The 14,400-nt window shown below is 41.3% G+C and overlaps 1 protein-coding gene and 1 long non-coding RNA gene across 9 annotated transcripts in view; one reads left to right on the plus strand and one right to left on the minus strand.

Annotated features, from left to right (window-relative positions):
* The first annotated feature begins 702 nt into the window (after positions 1 to 702).
* Positions 703 to 14,400, plus strand: part of LOC121912559 — a 65,352-nt gene continuing 51,654 nt past the window's right edge. For 5 of the 6 annotated variants that reach the window (XM_042434760.1, XM_042434763.1, XM_042434766.1 and 2 more), the window contains exon 1: positions 703 to 861. In XM_042434760.1, the coding sequence (XP_042290694.1) occupies positions 834 to 861 (28 nt within the window). In that variant the 5' untranslated portion in view covers positions 703 to 833. The remainder of the gene's footprint in view (positions 862 to 14,400) is intronic. The other variant, XM_042434765.1, reaches the window with a different exon arrangement.
* Positions 6,946 to 14,400, minus strand: part of LOC121912561 — a 58,971-nt gene continuing 51,516 nt past the window's right edge. For 2 of the 3 annotated variants that reach the window (XR_006100106.1, XR_006100105.1), the window contains 2 exons: positions 7,669 to 7,776; positions 6,946 to 7,595 (listed from right to left, as the gene is read on the minus strand). This is a non-coding gene — a long non-coding RNA (uncharacterized LOC121912561). Of the gene's footprint in view, positions 7,596 to 7,668; positions 7,777 to 10,042; positions 10,623 to 14,400 lie in introns of those variants that run through there. The other variant, XR_006100107.1, reaches the window with a different exon arrangement.

A 14,400-nucleotide genomic window follows, 5' to 3' on the forward strand; every position in this document is an offset into this window, starting at 1 on the left:
AATGATTACAGCAAGGAAAAACCTCTTTTTCTTTAAGACTTGAAAAATTGCAAACCTTTCCTACAAGAATAATTACACCACAGATTCCCATAATTTTTCATAATAGCCTTTTTTTTTTTTTTACTGGCTATGAACAGTATTTCAACCAAATATCTGTTGCTTCACATGACACTTTCTGCACAGTTAAAGATCCATACAACTCAAGCACCTTATATCTTGTCTCTCTAGTATTTGTTGTAACACTTTAACTATCTTTTTTAAAAATCTGAGCAATTGTGAAAACCCTCTCAGATGTTGTCAATAAGCTATTTCATGATTTATTAATGAGAAAACTCTTAAGTGACCATTTTAACACACACTGCACCTACCTTTGACAGCTTGACTTCAATCTCTGTGTGCATGTGTGTGTGTGTGCATGGATGTGTGAAAGAGAGAGAGAGAGAGAGAGAGGGAGAGAGAGAGAGAGAGAGAGAGAGAGAGAGAGAGAGAGAGAGAGAGTGACATCGACGCTGACTGGGAGAACAGGAGTGTGTGACGACGGCACGGCAGAGAGAGAGAAAAGAGAGAGGAAGCGACGCGGATGACACGCACATACACTCCCTCTCTGTCTCACATACGGAGGAGAGAGAGGAGGACAGTGAGGAAGAAGAGACAGAGAGGAGAAGAAGAGAGGAAGAGGAGGAGAGAGGGGGAAAGCTAAGACAGAGAGAGAGAGAGAGAGAGAGAGAGAGAGAGAGAGAGTGAAAGAGAGAAAGAAAGAGATCCGGGGAGAGATGCCCGCTGGACGGATGGATTTTATTTTCCCCGAGCTGTACGAGCCTCTGTAAGACAACATGGGCTGCATTGGATCCCGGACGATCAGTAAGAACACACCGCTTCACTGTATATTCTGCCATGTGGAGGGATGGATGGATAGATGGATGGATGGATGGATGCATGGAAAGAGAGAGAGAGAGAGAGAGAGAGAGAAATGAGTGCTTTTACAGGGCGGAGATGTGAAGAAGAAGAAGCAATAAGGCACCGGCGATAAATAAACCTGTAATAGTTTTATAATAATCCTGCAGGGAGTTGCAGCGGCGTCTCCTGCGCTTTTCGGTCACATAAGGGGTCTTTTTTTGTGGGGTGTAGTGTGTGTGTGTGTGTGTTGTTAACTATAGGGATAGCATCTAAGTGTGTGTATGTGTGTGTTTTTTATGTGTGTGTGTGTGTGTTGGAGGGGAGAGGCGGGACAGACAGGCAGGCAGCAGGGATGTGAGCGGAATAAGATGCGGCTTGACGTTTCTGTCTCCACATGGATGACACCAGGCAGGCAGTGTATATATGTGTGTGTGTGTGTGTTTATGTGTGTGTGTGTATGAGTGAGTGAGTGAGTGAGAGAGTGAGTGAGAGAGAGAGAGAGAGAGAGAGAGAGAGACCTCCGCCTTTACATAAAACTAAGGTCATTGCATGCTGGATGCTGTGTGTCTGAGAAAATTTCCCCTCTCCTCCTCATCCTCCATCCTCTTGTCTCTCTCTCTACTGTGCGTCATGCAGCGACGTAATAAATTGAAGACGCAGGCAGTGCACCCCAGGTTTCACACACACACCTACACACCCACACACACACACCTACACACACACGAGGTGTGACTTTGTGGACCCCAGGAAGAATAGTTGCTACCCTTGTAGCAACTAATGGGAATCCAATTAAACAAACACACACACACACACACACACACACACACACACACACACACACACCGTTATGAGCAGAAAGCTTGGAGCATGACTCGTGCAGGATGAGTCAGAACCGGGCTCGGTAAACTCAGGTGTGATCCTGAATGCTCTGCACATGTAGGTCAATTCTGCAAAGTCAACAGTGCAGGCAGCTTCACACGCAGCATTTTATACAACACTTGTGAGGACCCTCGTTAACAGTATGTATTAACTGTAACCTTAAACCAAACCCAAGTCTAACCTTGAAGTCCAACTGGAATTACAAGTCGTTTTTGCTAAGAATCAGACTTTCTATCCTTGGTGTTTGTTTTGACTTTTGACAAAATGACAGTTTAGTTTATTCTCCTGCAGTGACAGCTCCGCCTATGTTACTCTACTACAGGAGGGTGTGAATCTTTGGTACTAACAGGTCATAATATCCCTTCAATTCTGTTCAGGCAACTTGAAGGCCAACGTTGTTCACCGTTGCTTAGTGCCATCACAGACTTAAACTGGAATTATGGTTCTCAGAGAACACACGTGCCAAGCTGCACAGAGAAGGGTGTTATGGGTAACCGTGTATTGTCGATGAGCCAAAACGTACACCATCCAAATCCTCTGTGCATCAAGCACGTTGATTCACTTCCTGTTTGGAGGTGAGTGCGATACAGACACGAAAGCAAAAACAGATGTAAACTTACAGACAAGAATAAAAGAAACACCCGTGCAAACGTCACCTACATGCTGCCTGTAGAAGCATAATTCCAGCTTTATTTATGTCAGGGGGCAACAAACGGATCACAGAAGCCACAGGTCTGTCATTACAACTGAATCCATGATAGAGAAACAGCTAACGCTAGTCAGACCGTTAGATTGTGGCTTGGCAGGTTGAGCGCCATGTCAACTAATCACAAGGTTGATTGGTTGGTTGGTTGGTTGACACTTTGACATTTCAAAGAGTCCTTGAATAGTCTCAGGAGCTCCCAATGACTCAGCAGGTGTTCATAATAAAAAAGTAACATCTAACAGGAATCAGTGCAAATGTTAGCAAGCTGGGCTAGCTAAAATTTAACCAATGTTATGAGTGAAACCATCTCAACAATTCTAGGCTAAAGCTAAAATTATGCGGGGGATTCACCTCCAAACAGCAACCAACTTGTTTGATGTGCAGGTCCAGACTATATGTTGTTGAGATTAGGAAGGTGTGCATGTTGGCTCCCCTGTGACTTAGTTACCTATAACAGCCTTCTCTATGTAGGTTCACAGAGACGTTCACGTGTATCTTCCACAAACATGCCAAAAAAATTCCTGTTTTTTAAAAAGGAAATATATAGTATATATTTCCCCACACAGACCATGAAAAGAATTATTAATTTAGTTTGACTTTAACCCTTTAAACCAAGACTTAAACCTCAAACAGCCCTTCAAAGAACTGAGGACCAGAACAAAATGTCCCCACTTTCAAGGTCTAAAACTGGTCCTCACAAAGATGGAAGAACAGAGCATCCACACACACACACACACACACACACACACACACACACACACACACACACACACACAGATATAGACAGCTTTAAATTTTCTAAGAAAACCTCTTCACTTCAGACACTAAGACCCAAGAGACGTGGTTCAAACTGCTCTGCTGTCTTTTTAAGTAAAGCATGGTCACTCCTCTGTGTGTCTGTGTATCATTTCAATTAAGCGAAGCATGCAGCCGGTGTGTCCTGCCTTCACGTGCTCATGCATGCACACACACACACATGCACACACTCACATACAAACACACACATTGTTAACTGGAGAACGATCACCTCCCTCCCGTCTTTTAAAACGCTCCATCAAAGCCTCATCAGCTCCTTTATGAAAACAAATGGAGGCTGCAGGGGGGGATTTAAATAAATAAAAGGGAGGGAAAATTTGACCTTTGATTGTCATTGAGCTGGCGCGGACGGACGGACGGCGAGGGAACCGAGGGAGGGATGGATGTGGTGGTTGGTGAGGAACGATAAGCGAGGAGAGAGAGAGAGTGGAGAGGGGTTTTTTTGGGGGCGCAGAAGATTGTGGTGTGAAGAGCCCAAATAAATGTCCTGGTCTTTTTTTGTTTTTTTGTTTTTTTTGGTTTTATAAGTGGGTGTGTTCCCCTTTGTGTTTAGCTTTCTGCTCTCATCTTATCTCCTCCTGGCTGTCTCTCCCTCCCTCCCTCCCCTTACTCTCCTTCCCTCTCCATTATTTGCCGTGTCAGAAGTAGATCAAAGCATATTACGTTAGCTATGTGCCGGGTACGTTATCTCACTCCGGTTGATATTCTCATTTTTTGGAAACGTGTGCTCCAGACGGCGAGGAGTGAGCTGAGTGTGGGGTTAACTGAGTCTGCAGCAGTGCTTCATGGTTACTGACAGATCTGGACAAGTAGAAGAAGAAAAAGAAGAAGACAGGAGAAACAGAGCAATAAAGTGTGTTGTAGTAAGGAAAAATCAATGCAGGTTGCAAAACATCCTCCTGTTGTATGATAAGATTTTAGCTAGAGACAATCCAGGACATTTCATCTGCAACTGTCTGCTGTCAGTTTAGTGACTGACACTGCAGGAATCAGTGTCTCTCTTGCAGGAAATAATGTGTTTTATGTTCCCAATTTGTTGGAATAAATAGAAGAATAAGAGCTGGGTAGTTTGCACTACTAGCAATAACTACCTTCATTGAACACAGAAACTAAACACTCGTTAATAGATGCAGATGAAAAACCTTTAAGTTTTTAATTGGATCTTATGTGACCTTGATCAGGGACACAGTGGCAGCTTTGAAGAACTAAAAGGAAAATCTATTCTAGAGAAGTGCTCACTCACAGAAAGACGTCAAAGAAAGGAAGGGAAAGCTGCACAGTCATAACTCCCTTCAGTGCAATCCCTTGAAAGTTTCTGCACATCTGGCCTTCTTCAGAATAAAAACACTGACGTGAACATTGTTGTTGTAGTTTTTAAATCGACCTTCTGTCTTAAAGGACAAGTCTGTCTCAAAATAATACTGTAATGTCCGTTTATGTAAATTCAAAGAGTTTTTGTTCTCCTGTTCATACCAGCCACAAAGAGATTCCCTCAAAAAGCATTTTCAATAAAAGTCAAAGTTAAGATGAGATCCAGCTGAACTTTAGAAATTCTTAACAAAGACTCTGGATTTTGTTGCCGATCTAATTGAAATCGCTTCAGGATGAGGATGTTTTTATAGCCAGAATGGACATGAGGAACATCCTTCTAAGGAGAAACTAAACAACTACTTGAGCACAAGATAATGAAAAAGCCTCTTTCTTTGATTTGTACTGGTTCATTGAACCAGCAACATTTCAAACAGATAAAAAAACACAACTATTTCCATATCTGCCTCCCGTTAGGTTATTAAGATCTAAGATTAAGATTTCTTTATTGTCATTTCTCAGCACTCACATACATTGAAATGAAATAAATCCTCTGCATTTGACCCATCCTATATACACACACTAGGAGCAGCGGGCAGCCGCAGTGCAACGCCTGGGGACCGACTCCAGTTCTTTGGTCAGAGGCACTGACAGGAGTATTAACCCTAACATACATGTCTTTGATGGTGGGAGGAAACCAGAGCACCTGACAGAAACCCACACAAACACGGGGAGAACATACAACCTCCACACATAAAGGACCTGGGACAGCTGGGGTTTGAACCCAGGACCTTCTTGCTGTGAGGCAACAGTGCTGATCACTGAGCCACCAGGTTGTAGTTCATACTAAACCCACTTCATACCTGCTTCTATCTAAATCTACTTGCTTAAGTTTTGGTAAAGATCTTCATCATGGGTCAAGGAAACTAATGTTGACTGTTGGTAGGAAACCCAACCACTCCATCCTAACCTCATTCTTTAGTTTTCACTGTAATGTCACACTTCCTGCTTGGACCATTGACACAGGTGGTTTTATGCTGTTTAAACTAATATCCAATGATATAATTTTCCTGGAGAAGACATTTTACATTCAGCAGTTAACCAATCAGCATCTGGATGATTTCCCTCTATTATGTTTACACACTGAAATGGATAATTAGATGTTATCTGGTCCATAGGATTCAAGATTAAACAACCATAAGATGTAAGTTTTGATCTCCAGCTTTAGTTAGAGGCTGTTTTCTTCCATATCTGATGAATTTTGTATATATTTTGGCTCTTTTTTAGCAAAACGCCAGAAAAACCCTTAAAGCACGTGACTGGAGTTCAATACTTAGGTCACATGATGACAACTGATCAAACTCAGCTCACCAAGGTAGCGCATGAGAAGTGACTAAAACTAAGAAAAATAAGGTATAATTTGGTTCTTAATTTAGAGATTTAGAGAGAGAAGATGTTTTTTTTGGACATACTATTGTTTACAAGATCAAAGAATGAACCTTTATGCTCAACACATTCAGTAGTCATTGTTTTATTTCTGTTTCTATGTGCTGGAATATACAGCCACAACAACTTTCTGACAATCCAACATTCAGTGAGTACAAAATCAGGATAAGATAAAATTAGCAATAGACCAAGGATCCTGGGTCAGAACGTCCTTGAAAGTTTATAAAATGTCCTTAAATAAGGTCACAATAATTAGAAGAGACACTGTTTGTATTTAACCCCGCTTATGATTTATTTGCTGAGATATCACATTAAATGAAATATATGTTTACCCTCTCTGTGGGAGCCAAGGATCTTTTTCACAAGTTGATACATGAAAAAGGCTGAAAAAGTCCAATCAGATGTTATTAGGTTCTTTGTGGGTTCAACGATTCACCAATAAAAGTGACTATAATCAAAACAATAACGCTGATGACTTATATACATGAATTCAGAGTAAGAATAATGGTTTATATTCTGAGAACGAGCAAGTACACAGAGTGAAGAAGTAGAAAATATTAGCAGAGTGCACCCAGAATTAGCAGAGAGACCGTCCTCCCAAGAAAAACCGTTACGAATAATGTCGGTCGCCCAAAAACGACGTATAGTGACGTTTGAGTGACAGTCGCCATCTAGTGGCCGTACTTATTATATATACATAATTACTAAATCCTCATTCAGAGGAGGAGGGATGGATGGACGTGTAGCTACGATTGTCCCCTAATATTAACGCCATGGTTTTTATGGTCACCATGACAACAAAGGAGGCCGACCTTTAAAGAAGTAGTAACTTTAACCTTAACAAAGTGATCATTTTAACCCAAACTATGATCCTTCCCTAAACCTAACCAGACCTTAACCACAGCGTTGTCACATCATAAAACATGTTTGTTTTTTAACAGTGATTTTTTTATTTTATAAATGATGATGTTCTGCTGAATACTGCCGATGTGTCATTTTGGAGTCACATGGTCAAACAATGTATTTGGTTGTTTAATTTTGAGGACTTATTGCAAACAAAGCAGATGTCACAAACCACTGCGTCAAAAGGCAAAAAACAGCCTCATAAAAGCTGAATAACGAGGTGGAAGATTGAGTTGTTGGGGAGAGATAAGGAAATAAAGCACCATCATCATCATCAAGCGATTTAACAAAATAAATGAATTGCCTCACGGTCCAGTCAACCCACATCTTACAGCAAAACGACCAGATCGCCTAAAAACTTATTGCCTGCAGAATATTTTCTGTTGCGTTTCTTGCGAGGAACATCTATTCTTATATTAGGCCTGAGCGAGAGTGGCTGCAGCTAAAAATAGATCCGGGGTAAAAGAGGGAGGTCAATGAGAGACGGAGGGGAGGGGAGGGGAGGGAAAATGATACAGTAAATATGGGTCAACAGCTTTCTCTCTCTCTATCTATCTCTTCTTCTCTTGCTCTTTCTTCTACATCTCATCCTTGACTTAATGCGAGTGAATCAAATGTCAATAAGTCTCATCTCGGTGATCTGTAGAAAAGACAATAAATTAGAAACAAAACTAAACGAACTGCTCAGTTATATTCTAGCTCCTTTCTATTACCTCGGTGATTCTGCAGTGTCATCGTGGTTCTTGGTCTGGCAGTGCTGTATTGTTTCCCCCTCAGTCGTGTGTTTCCTGTGGAGGGCCATTTAACCGAAGCATCACCGCCTGCCATTTCAATCAGGAGAGACAAGTGAATGAAACAAAAGGAATTATATTTATTATATAGATGATACTGATGATTCTCAAAAGTCTTTGGCGCTTAGACTCTACAGGGAGATTTTGAAATCGAGGGACATCAGTCCTGAGCAGCAGCAAGATAAATCCCCCCCCATGGAGTCCAGACACTGGTGGCGGTGGTGGTGGCGGATGACTTCTGCTGAGACTGATAAGGCTGATGAGGTTGATAAAGTGATGTACTGATGAATCTGCAAAGACTGGGCAGCATGAAAGCAAGAAAACATATCTAAAAAGACAGCCGCAAGATGATAGGCTGACAATGATGGTATGTCACCGCGCTATTGGTTAGATGTGACCGACTGATGTGAACAGCTGACATCTCAATTGATGCCCAGGGGCAATGACAGCAAGATAATTATGAGTGAGCATGAGTGAGGGATGGGAATGACAGATGGTTTGAGAAATAAAACTACAGACCTGAGCATGCAAAAGATAGTCTTCCTCACGCTGAATTTGCACTAAAGTTCCATTACACTCAATTATCCCTCAGTTACAGTACAGCTAATGTTTAGGAGTCATCACTCAAACAGCAGGACAGTCGCACAAAAAGGCTTTCAGGCACTCAGTTGCATCTCCGTCTCCGCACTTTCTAATCAGGGCCGGAAGGCGACGACTTCCGCGGCTAACAGCGATCAGAGAAAAGAGGTTTGAGGCGTCGTCTGTTTGATGTGTTGAGAGGCTGGAAATTGTCAGTTCACATCCACATCTCACCGTGTAAAGGATACTTTGCACGGTGGCCTGTCTGAGATGAAAGTGGTGAAATCTGTGGTTGTCGATCCAAAAAAACGGTGGTCGCACACTAGATCGCACTGTGACACACATCAGCCAACCAAAGACAGCCTGAAGGCAAAATTCTGACAGTGTCAGTAATTTAGCAAATTCTCACAATGTGACTGCTGCTGCTATGACCCACATCCACAAACAAACCAAACAGAAAACAACATGAATGGATGTAGAATACACTGGTCGGTGTGACATTTCAAAAGTGCCATTTTTGAGTAAAGTTTAGAGGGAAAACACACTTGTTCTGCTTGATACATCCAAAGCACACACAAAAAAACAAAATGATGGAGGTGAAATGAAAAAGTTTGTCATCATCAGAAACTCTTGTGTTTGTCTGGAAGAGTTTCTCCCTCCAAATATGACTGAACAGGAAGAACAGCATGGAGGTTGTTTGAGGCTGGAGTGCAGCTGGAGTTGAACACTGTCATGGAGATTATCAGGCGTTTGTTATTCAACATCAAAACTATATCTTTATGTTTTTAAGACGCGTTGCTAACTTCCATAAAACATACTGTAAACACAAGGTCATAAAGTGAAGCACAGCAGGACTGGTTGTTCTCACAGAGGGTTTTAATAGCAGACTTAAGCCTATTTATCGTTTCACAGTCGGGGCGTTGTGAAGCACTTTAGCACTGTGATTAAGAGCATTATAAAAAAAATTGTTTCACAGCCGCTCCATCATTTTACTGACAAACTCATGTTTAAATAGTTTAAAGCAGAGTGCTGCTGCCAAAACATGCACATTGAAAAATCCAGTCTCGGAAGTCAACATTGGTTATGCTTCGGCTGATGAAATCTTGCATTAAAGTCATAAGTCTTATAAGACTGTTACATTTGTACAACATGACTACATGTAATGTCAAAGGTGTCGTTTGTAGTGACGAACCCATAGAGCGTTGGCACCTGCAAGTCTAAAGTGTGTTTTAGCGTCTAACAATTGATTGTTTTGGTTTTCTGGACCACAACTTGACTGTTTTGGTTCAGTCTCACGGCTCTCATTACCGCTGTTTCACTGCAAGCAATTATTTTCAGCTAAAAAAAGCTCTGGTATGCTAACTTTTCAGCACCAAACAGCAGACAAAGTTAGCAGCTAGCTGGGCAACCATTGCAGAAGCTAGCTTGAATATTTTGTTCACGTTTCAACCTTGAAGCCCTTAATTAAGAGATTTCCTGCTTCAGCATTGTCATTATACAGCAATGGATGGCTCAATGAGCAGTAATATAGCAGTGTTACTGAGGTTAGCTCTTCAACCACACTTAGCATGCTCATAGTGCTGAATGCTGCATTAGATGAAAAGATCCAATGACATGTAAACAAACTATTATTTTGTCCTTCGACAATCATCTTTCTCATGTGTAAAATATCAATATTACAAGGATATTAATATTAAAATCTATACATTATACCAACTTTTGTTTGTCAGTGTTGGTGCCATCTGAGACGTAAAGTGATCCATCAGTCTGTTAGTGTAGTCCTTGTTTTGGCTCCTAAATTTCAGTTGGCAGGAAACAGCGACAGAGTGAGACGCTCCGACCAAGAGTAGAGAACAGACTCTCAGTTTGGCAGACAGCAGCTAGATTTCCACATAAATAAACACAGGTTCAAGTAGCATCTGATGTGACACTTGGCTTGTGCGGTCATCTGTGAATGCAACGGGATCAGAGTCCTGCTGGTTTTTATTTTTAGCCAAAATCGATTGAGGCCAGTAATGGAAAAAGATGATGCCTCCTTCAGGCTTTTCTTTTTCTGAGTCTCTCGTTTCACGTTTTCCCTCCTCAATTTGCATCACAATGGCTCAGCGGCCACATTTTTCTTCTGCAGGTTCTCAAGATGGAAGCCTGAAGTCCCAAATACACTCCCAAAAGCGATAATTGACGCGCCTCATTTGATGCTCCTATGGCGCACTGCAGGCATCGGATTTGAAATGCCAACACCACAGAACAACACAGATTTGTCCTGTTGTTCTCTGTATTTACTGCTGCATTAGTTGGATGTAATGAATGAATGAAAAGGAGAAATGCAGATTAGGAAAATGAAACTAAGGGCGTCTGTTTCCACAGTAAATCATCTGCTGAGTGTTTGATGGTTATTTATTTGTACTTTAGATCATAACACACTGTCTCTCTCTCTCTCTCTCTTTTTCTCTCTCTCTTTCACTCGCTGGTGCTCTCAGCTCACTCACACTATCTCTCTCTTTTTTTGGCTGCAGAAAATCAGCTTTGGTCGCCAGGTCCTCATTTGATGCTCCAAAATCGAAATAAGGTCAGAGTAAGGGCGTCAAGGCAATTTAACACGCCTCATAACGCTTTTGGTGCGTGTTCGGCCATTTAAAACAATAGATCTACTTCAATTTTTAAGTGAAGATGTGAGAAGCAGTTTGGGAAAGTAAGTAACAGCTGCACTGGGCATTTTTTCAATTTGTAAGCTGGACTAAGATAAATGCATGAATTTCTATACTCAAAACCTGAAAGGAAAGGCGACACATTGGATTTTAATTTGGGTAAACTTGGGTGACTCTCAGGGTCTCAATTACTTTATCGTACAGGGTCAGGGTTGTTTATGCAAGTGCCCCAAAACATCATATTTATTATATATTATGTCATAGCTCAGGTGACAGAAGCTGTAGTACTTATGACGGAAGCAAAGAAGGAAATCAGATGACTTTATTAAATAGCGTCAAACTCTATCGGGAGGTGATCAGGGTGAAAACTCTGGATCTTGACACAAGAGATCGCTGTTGTTTTCCTGTTTCCAAACACAAGTTTTACATTTCCAACCATGAGCCAACACCATCACCATGATCGCCCCTAACCATGACCATGATCACTCCTAACCATGACCATGATCGTCCCCTAACCATGACCATGATCGTCCCCTAACCATGACCATGATCATGATCACCCCTAACCATGACCATGATCACCCCTTACCATGACCATGATCGTCCCCTAACCATGACCATGATCGCCCCCTAACCATGACCATGATGATCACCTTACCATGACCATGATCGTCCCCTAACCATGACCATGATCGCCCCCTAACCATGACCATGATGATCACCTTACCATGACCATGATCGTCCCCTAACCATGACCATGATCGCCCCCTAACCATGACCATGATCATCCCCTAACCATGACCATGATCATGATCACCCCTAACCATGACCATGATCACCCCTTACCATGACCATGATCGTCCCCTAACCATGACCATGATCGCCCCCTAACCATGACCATGATGATCACCTTACCATGACCATGATCGTCCCCTAACCATGACCATGATCGCCCCCTAACCATGACCATGATGATCACCTTACCATGACCATGATCGTCCCCTAACCATGACCATGATCGCCCCCTAACCATGACCATGATCATCCCCTAACCATGACCATGATGATCACCTTACCATGACCATGATCATCCCCTAACCATGACCATGATCGTCCCCTAACCATGACTATGACCATGATCGTCCCCTAACCATGACCATGATCGTCCCCTAACCATGACCATGATCGTCCCCTAACCATGACCATGTAGTTAGTGTTGTAACCAAGATGACAAAGGTCTCCTAAGCTTAAGGAAGTAGTCATTTCAGCCCAAACCATGATGTTTTGGGTTTGGGTTGCCTAACTTAAGAAAAGTACTAATTTTAACCCAAACCATGATCTTTTTTTAGACAAAGTTCTTTTGTTATTGTAGAATTATTGTTTGAAAACCTAACAAGACCTTAAGACAGTGATTTGTAACAGTTTTGGAAAGCACAGACAAATTATGGTGGCCTGCTGATAAGGATATCAGATCAGAAATTGATTGTCTATGTCGATCTGGCATGCGTATGCCAACAATGTATTTCGTCGTTTAATTTGGAGGACTTGTTGGATGTGACACTCTCCTTTGTTACAGCAGCATATTTATATATACACAAGGTTTATAGATTTAAATGGACTTGCACCTCGTTGAGCATTACCCTTCATATGTAAAGGAGCGTTCAGTTTTGGCTCTGTTGCAAGCCGCAGCAACCAAAACTGTCCTCGCACATTGGTTAATGAATTTTCTTAACCCACTTACCCTCTCCAAGGTCACAGAGGGAGGCTGGAGTCTGTTCCAGCACACACTGTCCTTTTATAAAACGTTTATCAAGACGAGCACTAAAGCTTATCTATTGGCTCTCTACATACTTTGATAGCACAGAGTGTCTTTCTCGGTCAAACCGTCTGGTCTGTTTGTCACTTAAAGAGGTTTGTCTGGTTGTTAGCAGCATATCTAAAAAACTACAAAGCAGATTTAAATAAGAAGTTGGTAGAATGTTCAGTCATAGATTAAAGGAAAACTGATTAGTTTTTGTCTGGTATAGATAGCAGACTCCTTAGTTCCAGGTGGATCAATCCATTGAGGGTTCAACCATCTCAGGCTACATATATTTTCTGTCATAACAAAGTTTCCCAAAGAAAAATGATGATGACCAAGAGAAAAAGTAAGGCTGCCAATTTCCCCAAACAAAATCCTCTCAATGCTTTCTGACTTCTCTACAATCTTTTTCTGTGATTCTCAGCTCTTTTTCTCTCACAAATATATAGTTTCATTTAAAAAATAAAAGGCTTAGTAATTCCCTAAAGCAGTCAGACACTGCAGATTTTAGAAAACATTATTCAAACTGGGGAAAAAAGCCTATTTGTTGGGGACTATTTTAAACGGTGGATCAATACAAATTTGGTGCTCTAGTGAGTATTTCTGGCAGCAGGATGGTGTGTGTGTGTGGGATTGAGTCAAATGATTGAACATGTCACCCAGTGCAGCGTTATGGCTCACTGATGTGTTTTTAATAGTTTTTGGACAACAATTTTTGATTTTAAACCTTTATTATTTGATGGTTTTTTTTATGACTCTTGTAACTTTTTTATGAATTCTTTGTCGATTGTGACTGTCTGGCCTCATTTGTATTGTTTCTGTTTGCTGACTGTGATAGATCTCAATCTCAATAACACTACCTGATTAAATAAAGATTCAATTTAAAAAACAATGGAGCTCTGTGGCACAGACGAACAAGATATATCTGTACTTTTACTAGGATCAAATAAATAGTAAGTAATAAGTTAATAAGTAACTAAGTAGTAAGTAAATAATAAATTTTAATCTCTTCACTGCATTTGTTGACAATTAGAAACGTATAGAATATTGTTATTAAAGTTATTCTTTAAATGGTTACAGCATATTTGTAGGTATGACATAACTGACATAGACTGCCATATACAGCTGTATCAGGCTGATGATATTTTACAGAAACATGATAAAATTAAAATGGCTCAAGCTCAAGAGTGAGACTCACTTGAAACTTTGCACACTTCATCTTCTATATAAAGCATTAAAAGTCACTGAAATATTCTCCAAAAGCAGCTTTCTAGTTAAACAGTTAAAGTTGTGTTTGTTCTGCTCTGTCAGGTGTGTTTGAGGTATCTCCTTACACAGGAAAGCCTCCCCTCCCCGCCCCTCCCCAACTCCAAAATATTGACTGTGTTACCTCTGCTGACAGACCAACTGACGGATGCCCTGTGTACTAAGTGGTTTGTGTGTGAATGTGTGTGGACAAGCACACACACACACACACATAGGCATGCACACACAGACTTGCAGATGGATTGTGTGATCTTGCTACCAAGTCAAAGGGTGACGGATACACGGAGTGAGGCGACCGGTCAATAATGTGATTGGCAGGTGGCCATGAGCATCTCTGACCTGAAGGACTTGAAGGGCAGA

Source organism: Thunnus maccoyii, chromosome 15 (assembly GCF_910596095.1).
Source record: "Thunnus maccoyii chromosome 15, fThuMac1.1, whole genome shotgun sequence".
Lineage (NCBI taxonomy): Eukaryota > Metazoa > Chordata > Actinopteri > Scombriformes > Scombridae > Thunnus > Thunnus maccoyii.